Source organism: Trichosurus vulpecula, chromosome 7, assembly GCF_011100635.1.
Source record: "Trichosurus vulpecula isolate mTriVul1 chromosome 7, mTriVul1.pri, whole genome shotgun sequence".
NCBI lineage: Eukaryota > Metazoa > Chordata > Mammalia > Diprotodontia > Phalangeridae > Trichosurus > Trichosurus vulpecula.
In genome coordinates, this window is record NC_050579.1 from 168,857,689 (window position 1) to 168,879,802 (window position 22,114).

The window sequence follows — 22,114 nt, forward strand, 5'->3', positions numbered from 1 at the left end:
GTTGTTGTTTTCTTAATGTTGCATAAATTCAGCTGTTTTAAGTCATAATTTTATAAAATACTAGCTAAAACCAAAGAAAGGAAAAATGCCATTATCTACATAGAGGTATGTAGTATAATGCAAAGAGCACCTAGCTTTGACCCTTATTAACTGTGTGACTTTGGCTCTCATTCTACCACTCTGGGACCGAGTTTCTTCATCTGTAGTTGGTGATAAAATGCTTGCACAAGGTAGTTTACTTGTTTTCTGTAAGATAAAGAGATTTCAAATTGTTAAAATTGTTTATTATCTATAATACAAATAAGAGGCAGCATAAGATAATGAATTGAATGCTGGATTTGGAGTCAGGAAACCTGGGTTCATATCACCTCTCAAATACTTAGTGGTGTACTAATTGAAAGTTATTTAATGCATCAGGTAGATTGGGTCCATATTGTGTTCCTTAAATATCTGACTATGGAATTACTATTTTATCCTATAGGACACCAAACTTGCTTGGCATGCCGACCCCTTTAAAAAAAATTACTCAGCGCCCCCCTTGAAATCTACTTTCTTTAATACTTTAACTTTTTTTTAATTCACATTTTTTTTTTGAAAAAAATGATGCATCTTAAATTTAATAATTTATTGTAAATTTGTGGGGGGTTTCCTGCATTGAAATTTTGATGATGCAATATTGCATCATGTAACCATATAATATCATATTGTAGACAAGTCATTACATGCACATATTCTTGCTGCTGTGTGCTGGACTTCTCAACAATATGTGACATGCTCACCTGCCAACACTTGCTTGTTAAGACCTGTCAGCAGGACTTAACCACTGATTGGTTATAACTTGCATTTTGTGAGTTTATTTGGAAAATAATGTAATCACTACAACTTTAATCCTGTAACACAACAGATTAAACATTTACGAATGGTTTTTCAAAATTTTCTTCTCTTTCCTTATGCTTCCACTGCCGCCTTATTTTTATTCAACACCCCCAGTTGCACATGAAGTTACTGCCATCCCCTTGGATTGGTCCAGTGCCACATAGGGGGTGATATTATCCACTTTGGCAACCTATGCATGATAGGGGAAGGTTAAAGTTGTTTGAGAAGCAGAATGATATGATCAAAGTGGTGAAATGGGAAGATAAATCTAGCAGCGTATTCCTCACCAATCCTTATGCCATGCCTTTTTTGTCCTTACCTCTTTTCTATACTATTAATAAATGATCTTATGGAAGTTACCCTGTTGGAGAAAATAATATCTGGTGTTATCATGAGCATCTTCACCATTATTTTTCTCTGATATCTTTAACATTAATTTGCTCTATGATACCATGAGTTATTATGAATATTTTACTACCTGACATCTTATTATAGCATGATATGAACTTGGTTGTTTAAAAAAATTCTCTTCGAATTCTAATTGTTTTTTAAAGTTTCCTTCAAAGTCCCAATTTCAGAAATTTGGATTTCATTTAATATAATCACAAAAGGACTAAATTAAAGTTTTCAAAATTAATGAAGGCCAATTCATCAGTGCATTTTAAATATGTAATAGTTGCAAATGATTTTGCTAGCTTTCTAAACATCCTGAACCACTTCACCTTAACTATAATCATGTTCTGATAGATTTGTGTATCCTGCACTTGATCATTTTTCTTCTTTAAAAAAAAAAAAAAAGAAAAGATACCATCTTAGAAGAACACTTTTTAGAACTTTGCAATTCAGTTTTAACCCAGTGATACTTTTATAAAGGAATTTTTTTGTTGGTTTTTTAAATTTCTCACCAGTGATGTATTTAGAATTTATACAAGCATGTTGGAATCAAGATTGTGCTGTTGCTGAGTTTTCAAATTTAACAAAAGGCAATTTATAAATGTATTTAACAATGTTTCATAGCTGTAAACTGTTTTCCTGGCTTCCCAAAGTGCACTACCTCAAGTTAAATATAGTAGAATGCTGATAGACTGAGCAAGCAGTGATGTTATTTTGATAAAAAGGAGTTAAATGTGTATGTCTAATACTTTAGTGCTCTCCTTGAAATCATCATGTTGATTTTGGCGGGGGGTTTTTCTTTATTCAGATTGGCCAGCTGGCTTTTAAGGGAGTGAAAAGACTCAACCGAATCCAGTCAATAGTATTCGAGACAGCCTACAACACAAATGAAAACATGCTGATTTGTGCACCCACTGGAGCTGGGAAGACTAACATTGCCATGCTTACAGTTTTGCATGAAATTCGACAACATGTTCAACAGGGTGTTATCAGAAAGGATGAATTTAAGGTAGGAAATTAATGAACCTAAGAATAACTTTTGAAATTGTAAGATAAAACCCATTATACAGTTATATACGTTTTATGACATGCAGAAGTTTTCAAGGATATTGTACTTGCTGAAGTCACAGAAACAATGCTGCTTGATTTACTTCACTGAGATTAAACCAGTCCCTATCTGTGTCCTGAAGCTATGAAAATACATTTAGCTTTGAAACAGAACCAATTTTCAAAGTGATGAGGCTGTATAAACAAAATCCATTGTCCTCTAAACAGCTGTACACTTATCCAGCAAAGATAACTACTTTTCATATATCACTATTAAGATTTTTCACTTGAAGGGCCTAGAATCATATTTCACAATAAATTTTGATTTGTATTGGTTGCTGTGAAACAAATGATGTTGTGGCTTTAGCTCATTTATCAAGCTGGTGTCCTTTTCATACAGATAGTGTATGTTGCTCCAATGAAGGCTTTGGCAGCTGAAATGACAAATTACTTCAGCAAGCGTCTGGAGCCATTGGGCATCACAGTGAAGGAGCTGACTGGTGACATGCAATTGTCCAAAGGTGAAATCTTGAGAACACAGGTATATTAAATTAATATGAAGCTTTTTAAAAGAGTATGTTACTTTTTTATTGTATAAATGTGATGAAAACAAAGGCCAGTCAGTATTGGTACCTATGCAGTACATCAGGTAAATCCTAAATATATTGGTGCTTTAAAAATTTTTTAATTCCTGTAATTTGCATTGGCTATATGACACAACTCTCTCTGTTTGTTTCTTCATCTGTGCAGATTCTAGCTTATATTTTTGTTGAACCTTGAATGTATTACCAAATTCCAAATGTATGTGTCCAAGACACATTGTAATCTACAGTGACCAGTTGTGCTTTTATTATTGTTTGCTTTTTCTTTTTTTATTTGAAATCGTAAGAGAACAAATTGTTGTTAGTATGAATCATCATCAGAAGAAGGAAATACATAGTTCTTTGAAAGGATCATACTTTTATCTTAAATAGTTTCTCATAGGCTTAATAGAAACATATCCATACAAATAGAGAAAAATTTTCAAGGATTCATACTTTCATTCACTCAAGAGAAATAGACCTGTATTAGAAGAAGTAGAAGGTAAAACCTCCCTTCAAAGAGTTTCTGCCAGGGGTGGGGAACCTGCAGCCTTGAGGCCACATGTGATCTTCTCGGTCCTTGGGTATGGCCTTTTGACTGAGTCCAAGTTTTAAAGAACAAATCCTTTTGTTAAGGAGATTTGTTCTGTGAAGTTTGGATTCAAAGGACCACACTTGAGGACCTTGAGGGCCACATGTGGCCTTGAGGCCACAGGTTTCCCACCCCTGGCTTATACATTTAACTCTAGAATCCAAGAAATACAGGTTGACAGCAACTGGGGGATAAATATGAGTCAATTTATAAGATACTGGATGTTACAATCCATGTGTAAATACTAAGGCAGCATCAAAGAAGGAGTGATAAGAGGGGTATAAAGTATCTCATAGTATTCCTGGGGAGATTATGGTGAGATATTAATTAGATGATGATATAATCAGATAGTTTTCAGAACTGGCCAGATGCAGAGTAGTTGTCAATGGTTCAGTGTCATTGTGGTAAGAATCCTCCAGTAGAGTGCCCTAGGAATCTGTAATTATTTCTGTGCTGTCTGACATTTTCACTAGTAAGCTTGATAGAGACACTGTTGGCATGTTCATCAAATTTCCAGGTGAATAAAGCTGAAAAAGAAACCAGTACCTTGGGTGATACAATGTAGAAGAATCTTGACAGGGTAGAGGAGGAGTGGGCAAACTATGGCTGAGGGCCAAATTCTTCCTGAAGGCTGTTTTTGTAGGCTACATTTGAAAATAAAGTTTTATTGTATTTTAAAATTTAAAAATTAAGATTTGATCCTCAGGCCAGCTTGCTAACTCTTGAGCTAAAAAATTGGCCTGATCATAATAGGATGAAGACACATGTACAGAAAATCAACTTTACAAGTGTAAAATGATGTTAGCTAGTAGTAGTCAGAATGTGGTCTGCAGGCCACTGGAAATCACCAAAAGGGTCTCCATGAGCTTAAAACTACTAATACTACTAAAGTATTATTTGCCTATTAAAATAATATTCTCTTTTCCAACTATGTATTAGAGTGAAACCAGATTTTCTTCATATATTTCAACTAAAACAATTATTCTGAAACAGATTGCATGGGGCGGGGGGTGGTGAATGAGATGTAGAGTCAAGCTAGAGTATTTTTTTCCTTAGCTCCTCAACTGCACCATAGGAAGTGTACCAGACTGAATTCTGATCAGGAAAGCCAGAAAAAAGTCCCACTGAGTTATTTTCCAAGTCATAGAACCTTAGGAAGAGAGCAGAAGGGGGCTGGGCAGGAGTGTGGCCCAGTAGTGAGTGCTGGAAGGAACATTCCAATACCCAGGGATGTTTAAGGGGACTGAACACTAAGGCAAGAAACACTTGAGCAGAAAGAGATCCTGGGGACCCATGTATCGATACTGGGAGCAAGAACAGATACCATTTAGTAGCTCTGTTGCCCATTACCCAGTCCTAGGTCACAGCTGCAGGGTGGAGGGGAGTGGTTGAGATGGAGCAAGGGCCCTCCCTTTGTAAGGAGCAAGAAACAGACCTCTCTCCAGATTATACTGCTTTGGAAACGCTGAAAACTTGATAGACTCTCAGACTAAGCCATGAAAGCAGTTGGACTTAAAAGGACAGAAGTTCATGTCAGGCATTCTTCTCTCATTTCCCCTCCTCACTCCTAGAAGTAAACAGAGCTCAACACTAACATAAAGTCCAAAGTAGATTGGAAAAATGTGCAGCCAAAAAAAGAACCCAACTATAAAAAATTACTATGACACAAGGGAAGCTCAGGACACAAAGACAGATGACTTGAATACACACACACACACACACACACACACACACACACACACACACACACGACACAAAGACAGATGACTTGAATACACACACACACAGCAAAGCTGCGAGGAAAATTTCAAGTTCGGCCTAAGCCCAACAAGAACTCCTAGAAGAATTAAAGAAAAATATTTTTTACAAAGCACAAAAAATTTCTAAAAGTCAAGTAAGATCATGAGAGGAAAAATTCAGAACAGAAATGAGACCTATGCAAAAAAAAAAGTAAAGAGAATTAACACCTTGGTAAAAAGGTACAAAACCTGAAGAAAATAAATGTTTAAAAGTTAGAATTGGCCAGAAAGAAGCTGATGACTCCATGAAACATCAGGAAACAACAAAATAAAGTCAAAAGACTGGGGGGAAAAAGTAGAAGAAAATATTAAGTATCTTGTAGAAAAAGCAACTGACCTGGAAAAAAGAATAAGGAAAAATATTTAAGAATCACTGGACTATCTGAAAGCCACCAAAAAAAGAGCCTAGATATCATATTTGAAGAAATTATAAAGGAAAACTGTCCAGAATTAGAGGGCAAAATAGAAATTAAAAGAATCTGCCAGTTACCTCCTGAAAGAAAGAGTATAAAAGGGGTCCTGAGACCAAAAAGTTTGAAAACTCCTGGTCTAGATGAAAGCAGTCAGTGTAGTGAAGAGCCTAAAGTGTGTGACATGGGAACCGGTTGAAAGAACTAGGTATGTTTACTATGGAGAAGAGATTACTAACAAACAAGTATTGCTATTTTTAAGTATTAAATTGACTTATGTGGAGGAAAGATTCAAGTTGTTCTGTTTTGCCCCACAGAGCAGAACCTGGAGCAGTTGGTAGAAGTTGAAAAGAGGCATATTGAAGCTTAACAATGAGAAGGCTCCTAAAATAGTAGTACTGCCTAAAATAGTAGTAGGTTCTTTGGTTGTATAGAAGTAGAAGTTGAATGAGTATTCTTTGGGAATGTTATAGTGCATTTTCCTTCTGTATGGATTGGACTACATGGCTCCTCCCAAATCTCAATTTCTGTGCAATATGTCTGGTTTAGTTTACAGAATGAGAAAGACCAGAATTAATCTGGTTTGGTTTACAGAATGATTGAGATGAATTTTATAATTCCCATTATTACTCCAAAATTATTTTTCCTGAATATTATACTTTTTCACTTATTTTAAAATTTAAAAATTTTATCTAAATTAGTAATTTTTGTTTATTTGAGCTTCATGAGTTTGCATTTTTCATTTCATGAATTCAAAATCAAACTTAAAGATTTAATGTATAGATTATGTAAGGTAAATTAATTGTGCTTTAGCTAAACCATTAATCAAGATCATAGTTAAATATACTAGAAAGAAATATTTATTGTTCATTGTGCTAAGGTGGTTTGAATAAGCCCACCTGCTGGTGAATCAAACAAACAGTTGGAAGAACAGAACTCCCAGAATACCATCCCAATTGCTTATTTTTGATAAATTACAGATTAAAAATATTTGTTAATGTATAGTCTGATAAGATCCTTTGTTCCCCTTGAATATCTCTTGAACAAGACACTCCTAATGCTCTCCCTCCTTGTCTTCACCTCCTGGTTTCCCTGACTTTCTTGAAGTCCCAAATAAAATTCCACCTTCTACAGGAAGCTTTTCCCAATCTCTCTGAATTCTAGTGCCTTCCCTCTGCTCATTATTTCCAGTTTTGCCTTTATACATCTTGTTTGTACATAGTTTTTTTTTTGCATTTTGTTTTTCGCCCTTCCCCAGTATTCTCCCCCACCCCCAGACACTGTGAGCTCCTTATAGTCAGGGACTGTTTTTTGCCTTTCTTTGTCTTCCCTGGTGCTTAGCACGGTGCCTGTGGCATATAGTAGGTACTTAATAAATGTTTATTGACTGAAAAATGTTATCACATTTGGATTTTTAAAATCTTCTGAAGTCTAGTATTAGAAGTACCCAGGAAGAAAAGCAGGTGAGCAGTGTTATATGCTCCAGAGAGGTCAAAAAAGGGTAAAACTTTAATTTTTAGGAAGTTATTGCTTATATGAACACTTAATATGCTTCTCTGCAACTTCCACACATGGGTCCTAATTTTGTCTTCTGGAGCCAATTAGAACTAAACTTCTTACACATGTATTTTTTGGTGTGTATGCAAAAGACTGCTAATCCTTCCTTGCCTGTTATTCAAATGAAAATAAAATCAAGCAATAAAAAGAGATTTCCTATTGTCTGTCAGTTTAGTGCCTTTTGCCCTTTTAAAAAAGGACTTAAAGGAATGTCTCTAATGGTTTTCTTTTGTGTCTTAACATATCAATTATTATTTTTTTCTTTTTTAATATGCAAAGAGTTTTATTTAAACAACCATGAACTGTTATGTATAGCTTGTTTTTAAAGAAGCATATGTACTTTAAATTTAACAAAGTAGTAACAAAACAGCTCTATTTCCTTGTCTCCCCTTCTGTATTTTTCCTTATAAATTAAAAATGTTTCATTCATGTTTTCCTCTCCTCCCCACTAATATACTCTTCTCCATCTCCCCACCCCCACATGGAAATCCTCCTTTATAACAAACATGTATTGTTTAATCCAGGACATTTCTTGTGTTTTTTTTTTTCCCTAATCAGAACTTAGAAGTTTCTTCTAGTGTCATTGATCATATTCTAGAAACTTCTTCCTCCCCTCCCCCCCCCCCCCCACTGATTTCTTGACTCTGTTCTTTTTCTGTCAGTCTGCACAAAACAAAACCAAAAGTGTCCACCAATAGTTCAATGTAGCCTATACTAACAATTGAAAATAATTAAGTTGTAGGCCCCAATTAGCAGAGGGTGGTCTCTCTGAAGTTGTCCCAGAAAGTGTCCCCCTAGGGATTTGTCCTTGGTCCTATTCTGTTCAGTATGTCTTTCAGTAACTTAGATAAGAGCTTAGGTGGCATTTATAGTTGACGCAAACCAGGGAGGAAAAGCTAATGAATCAGATGAAAGATGTAGGATCCAAAAAGATCCTGATAGGCTAGAACCATTTATCAAGTTTAACTGAACCCTAATTCAGGCTCTTGTCACTTCTGTCTAAGCTATTGAAGTGGTCTCTTGATTTAGTTTTATTCCATCTAGACTCTCTCTCCTCCACTCTATCTTCAGCTGACTGCCAAAATGATCTTCCTAAGAGCATAGGTCTAACTATGTGACTTCCCTGTTCAAGAAACTTTGGTGGCTCCAATTCAGTTCTACCAATGCAATGCGGTACAATATAATCTGCTTGTCTCGGGTTCATCATCTGTAAAATGGGACTATTAATGACACTTATAGGGTTGTAAGCATAAAATGAGATAATATTTGGAAAGTGCTTTGTGAACCATAAAGCAGTGTATAAATGCTAGCTATCAGCATCATAGTTATAATTATTATTTCCTGCTCTTCCACTTACCATACCCAAATCAGAGCAGGAAGGAATTCAGGGACGATAAAGATAGTTTAACAAGTAAAGTCCATTGTGTTCCAAGTAAGCAGTAGCCTTTTTCTCTGGAAAGTGCTGAGAATACAGAGATTGGCTTCACTCCATGGAGAAGGGGTTGAGATTTGCTGCAGCGTTACCATGCATCTTACATGCATTACATGCATTACAACAATTTCAGCTCTATAGGGAGGCAGTCTACTAAAGTAGAAAGGATGCTTGATCAGGAGTCAAAGATCCTCAGTTTAAAATATTTTGTGTGCTTGGGTAAGTTACTCAGTCTCAACCTTGGTTTTCTCACCTGTACAATGAAGGTGTTGGACTATATGGCATGTAAAGTCCCCACCGGCTCTAAATCTGGAATGCTATGAAGCAGAGAGGGAACCTGGGAGTCACAGTAAAGGTGGAATTGCTAGTAAATCTCAAGAAACTTCTATAGGGACAATAATTATTTTTCAAAAAGAAAATAAAAGGGAATGCTTTGAAATGATCATTGTAAAGTACATAGAAACCTCTAAGTTTTATCAGAAAGCTTGAAATGTAGGTTGCTAGAGGGGTATCGCGTAAGTTGGTTATTGGTGAGTTCCAAAGGAAGCAGATTATGATTATATTGATTCAAGGCATCAGGAAAAATCCTGTGTCTGGGTTAAGGAACAGACACATAGGCTTTGGAGTGTTTCTCCTCATTGTAGCCCTGTGATTTTTATGTGAGATAATTTACCCCATTCTGTCTCTCCCTTTCTCCCTCTCTCATCCCCTAATTTGATTTTATTTTTTTAGATATCATCCCTTCACATTCAACTTACCCTGTGCCCTATGTCTATATATATGTATGTATGTGTATATTCCCTTCAGCTACCCTAATACTGAGGTCTCATGAATTATACACATCATCTTTCCATGTAGGAATGTAAACAAAACAGTTCAACTTTAGTAAGTCCCTTATGATTTCTCTTTATTGTTTACCTTTTCATGCTTCTCTTGATTCTTGTGTTGAAAGTCAGATTTTCTATTCAGCTCTGGTATTTTCACTGAGAAACATTGAAAGTCCTCTATTTTATTGACAATCCATAGTTTGCCTTGGAGCATTATACTCGGTTTTGCTCGGTAGGTGATTCTTGGTTTTAATCCTAGCTCCATTGACCTCCAGAATATCGTATTCCAAGCCCTTCGATCCCTTAATGTAGAAGCTGCTAGATCTTGTGTTATCCTGATTATGTTTCCACAATGCTCAAATTGTTTCTTTCTGGCTGCTTGCAGTATTTTCGCCTTGATCTGGGAACTCTGGAATTTGGCGACAATATTCCTAGGAGTTTTCTTTTTGGGATCTTTTTCAGAAGGCGATCCATGGATTCTTTCAATTTCTGTTTTACCCTCTGTCTCTAGAATATCAGGGCAGTTCTCCTTGATAATTTCTTGAAAGATGATATCTAGGCTCTTTTTTTGATCATGGCTTTCAGGTAGTCCAATAATTTTTAAATTATCTCTCCTGGATCTGTTTTCCAGGTCAGTGGTTTTTCCAATGAGATATTTCACATTGTCTTCCTTTTTTTCATTCCTTTGGTTCTGTTTTATAATATCTTGATTTCTCATCAAGTCACTAGCTTCTACTTGCTCCAATCTAATTTTAAAGGTAGTATTTTCTTCAGTGGTCTTTTGGACCTCCTTTTCCTTTTGGCTTATTCTGCCTTTCAAGGCATTCTTCTCCTCATTGGCTTTTTGGAGCTCTTTTGCCATTTGAGTTAGTCTATTTTTAAGGTGTTATTTTCTTCAGTATTTTTTTGGGGCTCCTTTAGCAAGTCATTGACTTGTTTTTCATGGCTTTCTTGCATCCTTCTTATTTCTCTTCCCAATTTTTCCTCTACTTCTATAACTTGCTTTTCCAACTCCTTTTTGAGCTCTTCCATGGCCTGAGACCAGTTCATGTTTTTCTTGGAGGCTTTTGATGTAGGCTCTTTGACTTTGTTGACTTCTTCTGGCTGTATGTTTTGGTCTTCTTTGTCACCAAAGAAAGATTCTAAAGTCTGAGTCTGAATCTGAGTCCATTTTTGTTGCCTGTTCATGTTCCCAGCCAGCTACTTGACCCTTGAGCTTTTTGTCGGGGTATGACTGCTTGTAGAGTAGAGAGTACTTTGTCCCAAGCTTGAGGGCATTGCGCTGCTGTTTTCAGACCTACTTCTACACAGCAAGCTCTGCCACACCAGCGCTGCTTCTCCCCCAAGAACCACCAACCAGGATTGTGGCCCAGATCCAAGGAAGGCAAAGCAGTCTTTGCACTCCCACTCTAATCCACAGCTTAATTCCTCCCACCAGGTGGGTCTGGGGCCTGAAGCAACTGCAGCTGTAGCTCTGGAAGCAGCCTCAGAGCTGTACCACCTTCACCACCAACCCTCCAACTATTATCACTCTGTCCCAGCTGTTTTCCCCACTAACCTGCTCTTTTGTCTTCGGTGTTTGTGGGTTAAGAAGTCTGGTAACTGCCACAGCTCATGGATTCAAGGTGCTATAGCCTGTTCCCGCCCAGCTCCCCCTCTGGTTGGTCCTGGCATGGTCCAAGCTGGGCTCTGCTCTGCTCCGTTCCCAGCTCCATATGATAGACCCTTCCCAGCAACCATCGAGGCTGTCCTGGGCTGGAGCCCTGCTTTCCTCTGCTATTTTGTGGGTTCTGCAGCCTCAATTATTATTTCTCATTAGAGTATAAGCTCCTTGAGAGTAGGGTTAAATGACTTGCCCAGGTCATACACCTAATAAGTGTTTGAGGCTAGATGCAAACTCAGGAAGAGATGTCTTCCTGACTCCAGGACTGGCACTCTTATCTCCTGTTCCACCTAGCTGTTCATGTATATATTACATACTGACTTTTTAATGTAACAAGAAGGTTTGTTGTAATGGATAAGTGATGAAAGATAGTAGAGCACATATCTTCCTGTCCTATTTAGAAATCTGAGCTATGAGAAAACTGAATTCCAGAGGAATTAAGTGTAAAGCTAGCTCATTGCTTTCTATCATTGTGTCAGTGGTAGTTATATTATTTTAAGAAAATCCTAGGTATACCATATTATTTATTCAGAAATTTTATGTTCACTATTTCTGTATTTAAAAAGTGAAGTAAATTTGAATTATTTTAAACTAGTTGCTACCTAAAAATATTATGATGAAGATTTCTTATTGCGAAGTATATTCATACTTTTATATATTGTGAACATGTACAAAGTAAAAGTTGTACTTCAGATATAATTAAAGGCAAGCATAATAAAATACATTTACCCAACTCATGAGCTCAACTCATTAATTTGTTCAGTGGCTACTGCTTATAGGATATTATGACATGTGCTGAGGATATTTTAATAACTTCCTTTTAAAAATTTTATTTAATATTTTATTTATCCCAGTTACATGTGAAAACAATTTTTAACATTCATTTTTAAAACTTTGAGTTCTAAATTCTCTCCCTTCCTCCTTCTACCTCCTCCCCTCCCATCCCCATTGAGAAGATAAGCAATTTTATATAGGTTATATATATGTAGTCATGCAAAACATTTCCATAATAGGCATGTTGTGAAAAGAAAACAGACCAGGAAAAAAAAACTCAAGAAAAATAAAGAAAGTAAAAAAAGTATGCTTCAATCTGTATTCAGACGCCATCAGTTTTTTCCCTGGGGATGGATAGTGTTTTTCGTCAGAAGTCCTTCAGAGTTGTCTTGGATCATTGTATTGCTGAGAATAGCCAAGTCATTCACAACTGATCATCTTACTATATTGCTGTTACTTTGTACATAGTACATTTCACTTTACATTAGCTCATGGAAGTCTTTCCAGGTTTTTTTGAAATCTGCCAGCTCATCATTTCTTATAGCACAATATTTTTCCATTACATTCATAAACCACAACTTGTTCAAGCCATTCTCCAATTGATGGGCATCCCGTCAATTTCCATTTCTTGCCACCACAAAAAGAGCTACTATAAATATTTTTATACACATGGTTTGTACAGTGATCCAGTTTGCAAAAGTGAATGGAAATCGTGTTGCTGAATGTAAGTTTGGTCCTCCTGCAACTGAGAAAACAATCTGAGACTGGTTACAGGAAGAAGAAACCCTACTGAAAATGTCTGGGCAGAAGGCGGCCATGAAAGGCAAGTCAGCATAATGGCCTGATTTAGAGAGGGAATTGAAGATATGGATTGAAGAGCAAAGGGCAATTGGAATTCTGTCCACAAAGATGGTTCAGCATGAGGCAAGAAGAATTGCCGATGAAAAAGAAGTTACTGATTTCAAAGGAGGACAAAATTGGTGCTTCAGATTCATGAAACGGAATGGACTAAGCATGCGTACACACACCAGACTTGCCCAAAAGATTCCTGAAAGCTATGTAATACATTTTTTTTTTCCAAATTACGGGCCCCAAAATTAGGGCACATCTTACACATGGGAGTGTCTTATACATGGGGAAATACAGTATATATTCTCATTTTTGCATATAGACAAAAAGGGATATAGCACCTTAGTTATTAATATTCTTGTGAAATGATTGTTAACTTGAAAACTCTTAGTAAATGAGGTGCTGAGAAATAAAAAGACAAAAATGAAATACTCCATGCCCTGAAGGAACTACATTCTATTGGGTATACAACACATACACACAGAAAAACAAATATAAGGTAATTTTAGGGAGCACAGAGCACTAGTAACTGGAGTGATTGGGAAAATTACTGACTTGGAGGTTCCACCTAAGATAAGCATTGAAGTGAGGTATTGGCTTTAAGAGTTGGAGGGAATTAGTTTTTGTTACTGAGGATAACCTCTGCAAAGGCATGGAGGTGAGGGAGAGAATTCTGAGTTCAGGAAACAAGTAGCAGTTTACTTCGTCAGAATGTAGAATTCTTGCAACAGTTTAGTATGAAACAAATTTGGAAATAGAGGTTTAGAGCCAGGTTATGGAAGGTTTCAGGTGCCTAGCACAGGAGTATCTGTGTAATAGCTGTTGCAGCTTTGAAAGTAGTGGCAATATGTTCTAGGTAGAGAAATTTAGCACTTCATTTGAGGAATGGATTAGAGGGGAAAAAATAACATAAATTGAGAGACCAGATTGGATACTATTGCAACAGTAAGTCCATTTGAAATATGAAACATATGGTCTTGTGAGTGATGAAAGGAATAGATGTGAAAGGATATTGTATACTTTCTTCATAAATCAGTTTGTCATATGAACATAGAGATGTCTTAGACCTTAATAAAAAAAAACTATTCAATAATTCTGCCTATTTGGTAAATTACTATTTTTGTACAGAAATTAGGCTTTTTATATCTGTTATATTGCTAGTGCTTTCTCCTCTCTGACTTATCAATTGTTTAACTTTAGAATTTACAAGGACATAGATTTGAAGCTGTAAAGGGCTGTAGAGAGTATCCCTTCCAACTCCCCTATTTTTCAGATATGGAAACTAAATGTCTTTTCCTAAGGTTGCCCAGGTAACAGGTATCAAAATCAGGATTTGAATTCTGTTAATGCTATAACTGTTTGATAACAAGCAGAACACATCTTGAATACTATTTTACAAGGTTTTTTTTTCTATATTTGAAAACTATTTTTATAATTAATTTTATTTTCATGCTAATGATTCTCATTCATATTCAGACTTGCCGACTTGTTAATGTGGATTCTGTTATAATTATATAACAAATAAAAAAGTAAACTATCTAAAATATACAAACACTAATAACTAAAATAAAAGCTAGAAAGTTTTGAAAAATTGAAGAAATGCTAAATGAAAAATGTTAGTTTGCAAAATGATAGATGTATATGAATTTAGCCAGTATATTTAATAATCCCAAATAAACACAAATATTATTTTACATCGTAGTGAAAGGGCAATTTCTTCCATTGCATAGTGTTATTAATAAAAGCAATAAGATCATACTCTTTTAAGGAATCTCATTTTATTAATAAATAAGCTAGAAAATAGTTTGATCATCATAGAATCTCTAGTGTTAGCTATTGATTTTTTTCTTTTTATTTGTAAGGTTTAATGGCTGTTGTAAAATAGCTTAAAATGTTATAGACAAAGAAAATCCATACATCTATAAACTACTACGTAACTTGTATTTCCTCATGTATCAAAAAAGCATCATAAATTTTTAAAACATAAAAGGCAGTCTTTATTGTTAATACAAATGATGTGAGACCCTTTCCCCAACCATAATTTAAAGATACTCAGAAGTCCAATTATCTTTGATTTAGCTCTAAAAATTTCAGAATCACAGCTGGACCTGCTGAGTAGTATTCCTCTGCAGAGAGATGGTTCATTTGATTGGATTGCTGCATTTAAAAAAAAAAAAGCCCATTCTATTAGGGTTTTTTTCCTCTTTATTAGACTTGCTTAGCATTTTATTTTTAAAACATTTTTTCAAAATATTTTTTATTTTAAACTTAAATACACAGTAAGAACAGAAAAAGAAACATTATAAACTTAAATATTAAAACAACTTCAAAATAAGAAAAAAAAAAGCATTGCCCTGTGCATAGCAGAACATGAGAGGATTCAAAATATACAACAGTAAATTTTTATTTCAAGAAAGCCTGTATAATAAATACCACACGTTGTGTTCAGAGCTGTCTATCTGCTCTTTGCTTGTAAATTTTCTTTTGTTCTCCACTGTGTACTTTTTGCTTTATTCTTCCCCCCTTCCTCCTTCCCCTCCCCCAAGAAGGCTACAATTAAATGCAGATGTATATGTGTGTATACACACACATATATATATATACTCCCGTATACACATACATATACAAACGTATACATATATCTACACAAACATATATATATATATATACACACACACATAAATGCACATACATATAGTAAGATATCTATAATCCTACTTATATGTGGACATATTCATTCACATGCACTTATCTAAGATTTATTTGTCCTCTGTTTCTTGGAGGGCAGATAAGCTCTTCCTTCATAAGTCTGAGTCTTTCTGTATTTTTCTAAGTCTACCAGCTTGTCATTTCCTACACCACAGCAATATTCCAACCATATACTGTATTTATTTTAAATAGTCTAAAACAGTATTGATTAATATGGCTTACTTTTAGTGTAATTTCCCTGTTTTTCTCTTTTGATTAAATCTGTTTTAGCTTTAACTTTGTCTGAGATCATGACTGCTTTTTTTTTCCCTAATAAATTCTATTCCTGATCTTTATTTTATGTTTGTATTTATCTCTTACTTCCCTATCCCTCCTGATTCCTCTACTTTACTTCTACCTGCTACCTTGCCCTGCTATCATTTGAGGTACCCTCCTTCCAGGGATCCCTCCCAGGCTGTTTAGCATTTTTTTTATCTATTTTGTGTCACTCATTTCCTATGGATGTAAATTAAGATACAATTGTAAAGCAATTTAAAATACTATTATTGAAGATAGTTTATACCTTCTTATATATTCTTATAAGTTTACCATGCAAATCCTTTATGTTTATCATAATGACAATTTTAAAATTTGACTTAGGAAAAACTTTATGGTTTTATTTTTGTGATTTCTGAATATTAAATAAGCTGTACTTTTTCCAGGAAGTGATAACATATATAAAATTTTTTTTTTAATGTATTGTTCCTCTGTGGCAGTGATGCAGTAAGCAAAATAAGATTATCATCCTTCTGTTTTCATCTAGAGTTTTCTCTGCTTTCTGTTAACTTCAGAAATATGCTTCTGGTAATCCACAAACCTATTTAATACTGTACTTTGAATCTCCAAAAATAGAATTTTTGTATCATATCCTATGATATATGAGAATATGAACTACAGTTATCCCTTCCACTTTGCAACTTTTCCCACTGCAGTTTCAATATATTGCAGGTCAGCATAAAAAATTAAATGGGAATTTGGGGGGAATTTTGAGGAAGCTGCAGACAACATATGAAGGCCAGCATATGACAGAGAAAAAGTTTAGAACCTCAGAAATGCATAAAATATATGTATAATATTGTATAACATCAACATATTTTATCTTTTAATGCTATATTAATTCAGACTTCTCCTCTGGTATGAAGGGAGGGCCAAAAAATTTTGTGTGGTTTTCCAAGTCACAGGGGTGCATCAGCAAAGCTTATTCTTAATCACATCAATTTAGTTTGACAGTATATAGACTGATCCATACCTTAAGTTACCCACTTCTGCATTTATAGCCAAATGTCATAATTACATATCAATCAATTTGAGTTTTAAATTTGTTTGAAAATTTGCGTTGTAATTTTTGTGCCTATTTTTTCACATGGTTCCTAATTCACTTTGTATCCATTCATCTCAATCTTTCCTTCACATGCTTCTCAAAATTCTTGTTATTCATATTTTTATGAAAGTAATATTTCATTAAATTCATGTACCATAATTTGTTTAGCCATTCCTTAAACTTTGTTTCCAGATCTTTTCTATTACAAAAAGTGCTGTCATGAATGTTTTGGCGCCTATGTGATGCTTTTTTTTTTTTTTTCTGTTTAATCTCTTTGAGTTATATACCTTAAAATGGATTCTCTTGGTGATAGCATGAGCTTTTTAGTCACTTTTTTAATAGTATAATTCCCATTCATTTCTCACAATGATTAGACAACATCACATCTCCATTAGTCAGTCAGCCCATCAGTTCATCAACAAATGTTTATTAAGGATCTAATGCAAGAGGTTCGTAAGCGTTTTTTTTTTTTTTTTTTAATGAACCTCTAGGGTGAAACTTTTAAACCCCTTGTCTCAGAATAAGGTGTTTAAATTATAAAGTGAAATATGTAGAATTACAAAGGAAGTCAGTTATAATGAAATATAAAAATTAAACGGTCACAAAAATAAGTTCACAGACCACAGGTTAACCCCTGAATTCTGCCATGTTCAAGGCACTGTATGACAAGTGCTGCCTAGAAAATGGTAGGTACACTCAATAGTAGGAGGGAAGTTTGATAGAGAGGTTGGTTTTGAGAGGGGAAATGAGTTTTGTTTTGGGTATAGAGGGAAAAGAAATGCCTTCCCAAGATAAAACTAATGGGCCTGATGTGCATGAATATCTACGAAAGTAATCTGAAAAAGAGTAAAATGGAAGAATAATCAAGAGGCAGTGTGCTACAGAGGTCAAGAAATTATTTTGTATATGTTCTGCGTATAATTATATATGTACATATCATGTCCCTGATAGGGACTGTTTTATTTTTGTCTTTGTATCTTCAATATCTGGTGTGGTGCCAGGTACTTTGTTTAATAAATGCTTTTTGATCGATTATAAACTACTTTCTTCATCTTGCATTAGTGGAAGAAGTTTGTCTATGAAAATTAAATCATAAAGGTGGTCCAAAAAGGAAAAGAGAATCCTTATGAAGAGGGAAGGGGCCTTTGCTAAATTCTTTTAAAGATAATGTAAGAGAACATCAATAAAGGTAAATTACTTGTTATGGCCACACAACTGGCAAATTGTAGAGCTGTCCTCTGAAGCCAAGTCTTCTTTTTTTCCATTTCAAAATGCTGTTTTTGTTTTCATATATATATGAAATATATATACATATTTTTACCTGTTTGGTAAAAACCATCTTGTGTTTCTTTTTTATTAACTTATTTTTCTTCTATCAATATTACTGCTGCCCCTCCCATCTTACAATTTTTTATTATTTTCATTGCCTTACAGTCTGTACTGCCTGTCTTTGTGTACAAAATTATGTGTGGTTACTGGCTAGACCAAAGAAATTATGGAGACCAATTAGAAAGAGTGGATGATATAAGTTAGTAGCCTTGGAATATTTAACCCAATTATAAAATAGTCATAGAGAGTCTTATTTGAATAATTTTTTCTTTTTTGCTGTGAACTTAACTCATCTATAATCATAAGCCTATAGCAATATATACAAAAGATTATTCCCTATGACAAAGTTATGTTTATTTTAGGAATTCAGATTTGGTTGAACATTGTATAAACTATAAATATGATAGCTCATATTAACAACAAAATAGTTAAAATCACTTGATTTTGTGAATAGATGCAGAAAAGGCTTTTGACAAAATATGACACATGTTAAAAAAACACTAGAAAGTTCAGGCATGATAGCACACAACTAACACCCTTGCTGTTAAGAAGAATGGGACTGACAGGTCTCTTGAACTTCTGTGGACTAAGCCAATTGGGTATCCACACTGAGGTCAGCATCTGTATAGTAAGCTCCTGGGAGAAGAGGACACCAAGCTGCCTAAGGTAGGATAACTTGGCCTAAGTTCGAAGCAGAGAAGGTCAAAGCTCCTGTGCCATTCACTAGTAGAACTGGTTCTATACTTTAAGCCTGGGCTAAGTAGTGAGACCCAGTCTTTAAAAATGAAATAAAAATAAAAACACTAGAAAACTAAGAAGTAAATTAACCTTTTTAAACAATATCAAAAACCAAGAACTCTCCTTTCTAATGGAAAAAAACATTATAGGATTTTCTACTAAAGTCAGGGTAAAGCAAAGATGTCCATTGTTACCACTGTTATTTAATAAAGGTCCAAAAATGATGCCTACAACAAAACAAAAAAGATCTAGAGGAGCAGAGTGTTTTACACATACTATCTCATTTGGTCATAGCAACCATGTGAGTTAGATACTCTAGGCATTATTATCCACATTTTAAAAATGAGAACATTGAGGCTTAGCTTTAGTGACTCATCTGTGTTTAAAAAGCTAATTAAAATTTGAGGTGAGATGAGAATTCAAATCTTTCTGACCTCAAGTTCATCCTTCTTTCCACTACTCAGTACTGCAGAAGTTCTGGAACAGTGTACCCAAGTCGACAGAAGATTAGAAAGGTTTACCAGGAAACACGATCATTGATATGGATAGTATGTTTTCGTTACTTTCATTCTATATTAATTGGTAAGGAGAACCTTCTATATATCTGTTTAAAAGTTTTCAGTGTCTCAGTGTTGTAGAAAGAGAAGCAGAATTTATTCATATTTCTGTCTTTAAAATAGAAACTTCTAAATATCATTAACTTATAAATAAAAACAACAAATAAATAAAAAGAACTAATTCTTTCATATTTAAATAATTTACCAGTTGCATTATAGCTCCTACTATTAACTTACAAAATAATTTGAAAAGTACATGACTTGGCTTACTTTTCTTAATAATCAATAAGGAAAACATTTAAATGTAGACAGAAAAATAGGCTCTCGGTGACACAGTATTTTGCCAGTCTTAGTCAGGAAACCCGAGTTCAAATCCTGCCTCAGGTACATATAAACTGTGTGAAGCTGGGTGAGTCACTTAACCTCTTTGTGTCTTGGTTTCTTCACCTGTAAAATTGAGATAACAATAGTACCTACCTTACCACTTGTTGTAAAGATCAAATGAGATAATGTATAAAGTTCCTGCAAACTTTAAAGTGCTATATAACTGCTAACTGTTATCAGATTAGTAAGTAATAACTTCAAAAGAAACTATATCCATACTTTCCTAACACTATTATCTGGTGTTCACTGTGCAGTAGAAATTTATGAATATTTTTCCCTTAGTTCCTATATAATTGAACCACATCTCACCTCTATTGTTTTCTAATTAAGAAAGATCTAGTTAGTTACTTGCACTTGGAAATATGGAATCCATTTGGATAGAAATTTTTATTATTTTGAATTACCCCTGTTTAGATGTTCAGAATGCTTATCTTGATAATAATATTGTGATGGAGTAGCATTGGTATTGCACAATGAAAATATTTATGTGTGTCATGTTTGTAAAATAACCCCAGGAAAATCTGTCTACCATGAGCCAAACTATTGCCATATGGGTGACAGAGAAGACAGTTTGCTGTAGGCAAAAGAGCTGGCCAGGGATGAGATTATGCTCTAGAATCCCATTTTGAAGTGTGAAAAGAGAAGAGGAGCAATTACTGAGTCATATCTGACTCTTTTGTTACTATCCTTTTGGGTTGAAATCCTGGAATGTGTATTATCTTACAGGCAATCATTTCATAAAAATGAGGCTAGGATTCTGTATTGTTTTTATCTGGTAAAATTAATAGTTGCTATCTAGAATTTTTTATGCTGTCCTCTGCTTCAGGAAATCAGAAAGTAGCAAAAAAAAAACCCTATAAATTAATTGAAAATAGTAAAATTCCATGTATTGTTAATCTTAATAACTATGAAGAACTTATTAATTTAATAACTACTTATTAGTTTAATGAACTTTTAATAAGTTTGTTAACAGATGCCTTTTATTTTTAGCTCTCAAACCTTTTAACTAAGAGGTCTTTTCTAAGAAGTATTCATTTTCAGAGTATAGGTTGCGCTTAGTATTTTCCAATTCTTAATTTCATAAGTGATGTTTTAATTATATATGCCTTTTCTAATATTCAGTAGACGCTGTGAAAAATGTAAAAATTACTATTAAAACATATATTCATATCTGAGTATGTGTATGTATACACATGTATTTGCACATGTCTTTCCATGTCTAAACACACACACATGCATACAGACATACACATGGTGGAGGGGAGAGAGGACACCGAATGGCCAGATTTCTTTCTATTTGACCTAAATGAAGTTGCATATATGAGCAAACCTCCCAAATCAAAATACTTTTGTACTTGAATATTTTCCAATTAATTTTTATTTATTAATCATTAATTGAAAGCTGCCATCCTTGACCTAAATATAAATAGATCATACTTCAGAAATATTAATGCTCTGTGTCTGTCTGCACACGTGCATACAAAACAAAAGCAGAAGGAAATTTTAAAATGCAAAGAAGGAGATCATTGGTGCTTATATGTATATACATATTATATATACACACACATGCACACGTGTGTGTGTGTATTTTTTTTTTCATTATAGCATTCACAGAGTCGGATATTATTAGATATGTTTAAGAGAGCTTTCGTCATCAGAGTTGATACTAGTTTACAAGGAGTAGGCTACCCATAATGAGTGAGAACGTTAGCTTCACAAACTTGTGTGACGTTTTAGATTTCATCTTTCTATTACAGTATTTAGGATTGTTTGATTTTACAGTTTGAATGAAATTTGCACATCTTATAATGTAAACCTAGATTTTGAAAAGTTTGTAAAGCTATTCTGTCTCATCTACGATTGTAGCTATTAAATGTGGCAATTATATTAACTCCAAAATGACCATTTTTAACCTAGAAAACTACATTCCAAAAATGACTGTTATTTTTTGCATGTCAAATTAGATGTTCTTTTGGTGTTATTCTTAAACATCATGTCATTATAAATATACATACACATATATGTAATTATTTTCTTATAGATCTCCTCTATGTTTTGTCTGTTAGATGGTTAGAATGTGAATTCTTTGGGAGCAGGGACCACCTTGCTTATGTATTTATTTCCAAAGTGCTTAACACAGTGCTTTTCACATAGTTAAGTGTTTAAGAAATGCTTTCTGTTATTTATTCGTTTATATTTCTCTTGAGCACAACTAGGCTTCTTGGTTAGAAAATCAT

General features: G+C 34.4%; 1 protein-coding gene across 1 annotated transcript in view; it reads left to right on the forward strand.

The window, feature by feature from the left end:
• ASCC3 (activating signal cointegrator 1 complex subunit 3) overlaps nt 1–22,114 on the forward strand; it is a 399,622-nt gene that overhangs the window by 72,375 nt on the left and 305,133 nt on the right. The window contains exons 9-10 of the mRNA XM_036767945.1: nt 2,078–2,278; nt 2,717–2,857. Of these exons, the coding sequence (XP_036623840.1) occupies nt 2,078–2,278; nt 2,717–2,857 (342 nt within the window). The remainder of the gene's footprint in view (nt 1–2,077; nt 2,279–2,716; nt 2,858–22,114) is intronic.